The 4842-nt window shown below is 41.6% G+C and overlaps 1 protein-coding gene across 1 annotated transcript; it reads left to right on the top strand.

Annotated features, from left to right (window-relative positions):
• The first annotated feature begins 85 nt into the window (after positions 1 to 85).
• Positions 86 to 2670, top strand: LOC136069737 (protein PHYTOCHROME-DEPENDENT LATE-FLOWERING-like). Its single transcript, XM_065778571.1, has 2 exons — positions 86 to 585; positions 694 to 2670. Exon 2 carries the CDS (start codon positions 694 to 696, stop codon positions 2416 to 2418), a length of 1725 nt encoding a protein of 574 aa, XP_065634643.1. The 5' UTR covers positions 86 to 585; the 3' UTR covers positions 2419 to 2670.
• Positions 2671 to 4842: the final 2172 nt, after the last annotated feature.

Here is a 4842-nt window from a genome sequence, read left to right as displayed (position 1 = left end):
TTTTTTTCTATTCTGCTTTTTGTATTTACCCTTTTGAATACCTTTAACTTTCCCCTAGTCTTCTTTGATACCCTTTTGGTGGTCCTCCAAATCAGCCTACCAATACTTCTCCTGTGAATTTTCTTCCATTATAGTTCTGATTGAATCTTTTCTTTTTTAGCCATTGATCAATGCATTTTCATCTCCACCACACTTGTTTTGATATTGAAGATGTCCTTTAATTGCCTATGTTCTGTCTTCTAAAGCATTTTTGCAGTGATGATGTTATCCAATCCTTATGGAAATTCATTGATATGTTGCATCGGTTATTTAGAAAAGTTTATCTTGTCTGGTTATATTCCCAGCATCCGTTAGCTAGTGAGAGGAGATGGCTTATTGATTGATTGGGCAGTCAATGGCTTGATATGGATTGATAGGCTAAAAAGTTTTTCAACAGTGTTAGTTTTATGTTTTCCTGATATTTAGACTCTCTTTTATTTTCCCCCTATCCCCCTGCAAGTATGTGTCTTCTGTCGTTCTGATTTAGATATCTAATTCTTGTGACAGCATTTGGCCGATTTGCTTGCAACACAGCTTTGTTCACTGGTATGTTATAAGATATGGTGTTGAAGCTCAGAAAAAAAATTACAAATTACTGTGTTTTGTTTTCCTCTTCATTTTATCTAATGTGCATAATGGTATCTGCTCATGCAGATGATACATGAAGGATATCATGTGGATGATCAAATCCGAACAAAACCAATCCGAATGAATCTTGCCTCAGGCAGCCAATCAAATGCTGCTGGAGTCCTGCACAATTCAGTAGCTGAGATGCAGCAATACCCAGAAGCAGTTTCTGGTCAACCATCAAATGAAGTTGCAAAGCCAACTAACAGTGGTAATGCCTCTCTAAACTCATCCCAGAATCCTTTAGCAAATGCAAGGATGCTGCCTCCAGGAAACCCCCAGGCCTTACAGATGTCTCAAGGACTCTTGTCTGGGGTTTCAATGCCCCAGAGGTCACAACAGCTGGACCCACAATCATCACTTCATCGTCATCATCATCATCAGCAGCAGCAACAGCAGCAGCAGCAACAACTACAACAACAGCAACAGCAACAGCAACAGCAACAGCAACAACAACAACAACAACTGCAACAACAACAACAACAACAACAACAACAATTGCAACAACAACAACAACAACAACTGCAACAACAACAACAACTACAACTACAGCAGCAGCAGCAGCAGCAGCAACAACAGCAGCAGCAGCAGCAACAACAACAACAACAACAAAGCCAGCATCCTATGATTCAACAGCAGCATCCCCAGTTCCAGAGGTCACCTATGATGCTTGGACAAACTACGCTTTCACACTTTGGGCAGAATCCCAGCATACAGTTGGGAAATCACATGGTCAACAAGGCTTCCCAACTTCAGGCGTTACAGCAGCAACAGCAACAGCAACAGCAGCAACAACAACAGCAGCCACAAATGCAAAGGAAAATGATGGGACTTGGAACAGCTGTGGGTGTGGGAAACATGGGCAATAACATGGTTGGTCTAGGGGGCCTTGGCAATGCCATGGGCATGGGAACTGCTAGGGGAATAGGAACTGGAATGTCAGCACCAATGGCACCTATTTCTGGTATAGGGAATGTTGGCCAGAAACCAATGACTCTTAGCCAGGTTTCAAATATTACCAGCGCAATAAGCCAGCAACTTCGACCTGGATTGAATCAACATGCTGCTCTCATGGCAAGAATGGCACAGAATCGAGCAAACATGTTAGGGGGCCCTCAGTCAGGCCTAGCTGGGATTTCAGCAGCCAGACAGATACATCCAGGCTCTTCTGGTCTTTCAATGCTTAGTCAGACTTTAAACCGGACTAACATCAATCCAATGCAACGGGTAGCCATGGGGCATATGGGTCCGCCGAAGTTGATGACGGGGATATCAGGGGTGGGTATGTACATGAACCAACAGCAACAACAACAGCAGCAACCACAATTACAGCAGCAACAGTTACAACAGCAACAGCAGCAGCAATTGCAGCAGCAGCAATTGCAGCAACAGCAATTGCAACTTCAGCAGCAGTTGCAGCAACAACAGCTACAGCAGCAGCAAGAAACCACCTCACCACTCCAGGCTGTGGTCTCACCTTCGCAGGTGGGCTCACCATCGACCATGGTAATACCACAACTGAACCAACAAATGCAACACCAGCAAGCTAGTCCTCAGCAAATGAGTCAACGAACACCAATGAGCCCTCAACTGAGCTCTGGGGCAATCCATGCCATGAGTGCTGGTAATCCAGATGCCTGTCCAGCTAGTCCACAGTTGAGCTCTCAGACCCTCGGTTCAGTTAGTAGTATTGCCCACTCTCCTATGGACCTACAAGGTGTGAATAAGGGCAATTCTGGAAGTAACGCATAGTGAAGCACAAAAGTCTCAGGGTTTGCTTCAAGTGCTGGTTCAAAGCCTTTGTTGGGAAGGTCATTTTTAGTTCTTGATTTTAGTCAGAAAAACTAGTACCTAGAAAGTAATAAATCTGATTTCAAAATGCCCCATGCTTTACAAAGTGTATAAACTAGCTTGTAGGCGTTGCAATGCAAGGGGTTCATTTATGTGAATGTTATATTACGTGACATTTGAAATATTTATAGTATAATTTTATATTAAAAAGAAGTCATGAATTAGAATGACCAAACTTCATTATTTAGATGTTTTAGTTACGTGTATACATTTTAAGGAAAGACATGATTCTTACAGAGATGAACACCTGGGCATATGGCCTTGGATAGGGTCTTAGTCTTAAAGCTTAGTTGAGTCGAACTTATGGTATTGTAACCTGTTATTTTAGTGATTGATGCCATTTTAATTGCGACTCACTCACATTGTCAATTGGGTTATCTCATACTTTTTTTTTTTGGAGAAAGAAACAAATGAATTTTATTAATGAAATTTAATTACATCCAATTGTAAAATCGAAACAATATGTGATGTGACATCTTTCATCCATTATTGAAAATCTGATATGCATAACGCATTTTTAGCCAGACTATAAGCAACTCCATTATTGTTTCTTTTAATGTGAGAATACAACAATCTTACAAAACTGTTAGCAAACATTTTCGCATCTTCAGTCAGCAAACCCGTTGGTGATAAGTGACACTCTTTCGACTTCAAAGCTTGAGTCAGTCCAAGCGAATCACCTTTAAGGATAGTATTACGAAATCCCAACTCAAACGCAAATGACAATGCATTGAGGGTTGCCAACGCCTCAATCTCTTCAGCCTTGTATGCTGGAGGGATTTTTTGTGAGAAAGAAGCCAAAACAACTCCATTACTCTCCCGTATTCCCACTCCAATACTGGACATCTTTGCTTCATCTATGAGGTGTCCAATGTTTGCTCGGGATACGTCATTGCATAATAGAGAATCAATAGTGCGCTTTGAGTCACCTTCGAGAACAATGGCTGATAGACCACGCTCTTGAGCGAACTTAAGTGCTTCCTTGGCTGCAAAAGCCTCCACTGCATCAACAGAAAAGGGCAGAGAAATACTATCTGCCATGGATGCAATAACCCTGCCATGCTCATCCCTTATAATTACCCCAACATCTGCCTTCTGCTCTTCTCTAAATATAGCTCTGTCAAAGTTAACCTTGAACATGTGATTGACTGGAGGAGTCCACCCCGTGTGTTGATGAGCAAGGCTGCCATGGTCTGGAGGTTTTGGAGGAATTGAACGTACATAAGATGCTTGGGCAGACCGAGCATCTTGCAGAACCCGTAGGATAGGTTTCAGTGTAGCCGCTGCTAGGAATTGATTGGACCTTACTGACTGATCCAAGGCATTAATTGGAATCAACTCGCCTGTATTTGTTGAAGGAAAAATGCAGCAAGCTTCAGGATTCTCGGGCATAATTGTGTCATCAACTGCTACATTAATTGGCTCCGGATTGCATGGAATAGGTGGCAAAAAAATCTTTACCTTAGCTGGACTATTGATTGCATTACACTTCAAATTTTGTGCTAGCTGGTTGTTAGACTTCATATCAGGTACAATAGTTTGAGCCAATAATAACCCATCATTATTATTTATTTCTGCTACAAACGTGGATTTATGTAGCACTAATTCCTCAATAATTGCAGGCATTGAAACCGTAACTAGCTGCATGGCTATGGGCAGCAGTAAAGAGGACGTTACTTCATGAGTTGTAACTGAAGAAACTTTCCTGTGCACCACGTCAACACTGCCCTCCTCCACCAAGCTTGCTGCGTTCCTCCCTCTTTTCCCAGTCTCCGCCGTATTCCTCCCTGTTGGGCAAGACTGATTTCGCTCATAATGCCCAGGCACATACATTTCACCTTTCTCGGCTGAGAGTAGGTCCAAATTGTTGTTCTGACACTTTTCACCAAGTATCAATGATTTCCTCCATATTTGTTGATGTAGAATGAGTAGTAGACTTGTCACAAAAAGAAAAGTGTTTCTCAACCCCACAACAAAAAAACCCCACAAGCTCCACGGATATTCTTGATATTCCTAGAGAGACAAAAGAATAGTACCAAAACAAAACACTCCTTCGTGTAGAAGGGACAGACAACTTCTACTGCTGAAGACAAGGAGGAAAATCCCCCTTTGCTTAACAACAGAGAGACAAGAAGGAACAATTCCTCCATTATCTACGTTCACTTCGGGTTATCTCATACTTCAAGCATCTTAATGAATCAGAACATAATCAACACCTAGAATGAATGCTAGTTTCTTTTCATTCATTTTATTTTTGGTTGGATTTGAAGTTGTTATGACTTATAGTTTAACGCTGTGTATAATATTTTACTGACAAATTAAGAT

Source organism: Quercus suber, unplaced genomic scaffold, assembly GCF_002906115.3.
Source record: "Quercus suber isolate HL8 unplaced genomic scaffold, Cork oak 2.0 scaffold_186, whole genome shotgun sequence".
NCBI lineage: Eukaryota > Viridiplantae > Streptophyta > Magnoliopsida > Fagales > Fagaceae > Quercus > Quercus suber.
Note: the sequence above shows the minus strand (reverse complement) of the source record. Positions and strands in the feature narration are given on the sequence as shown.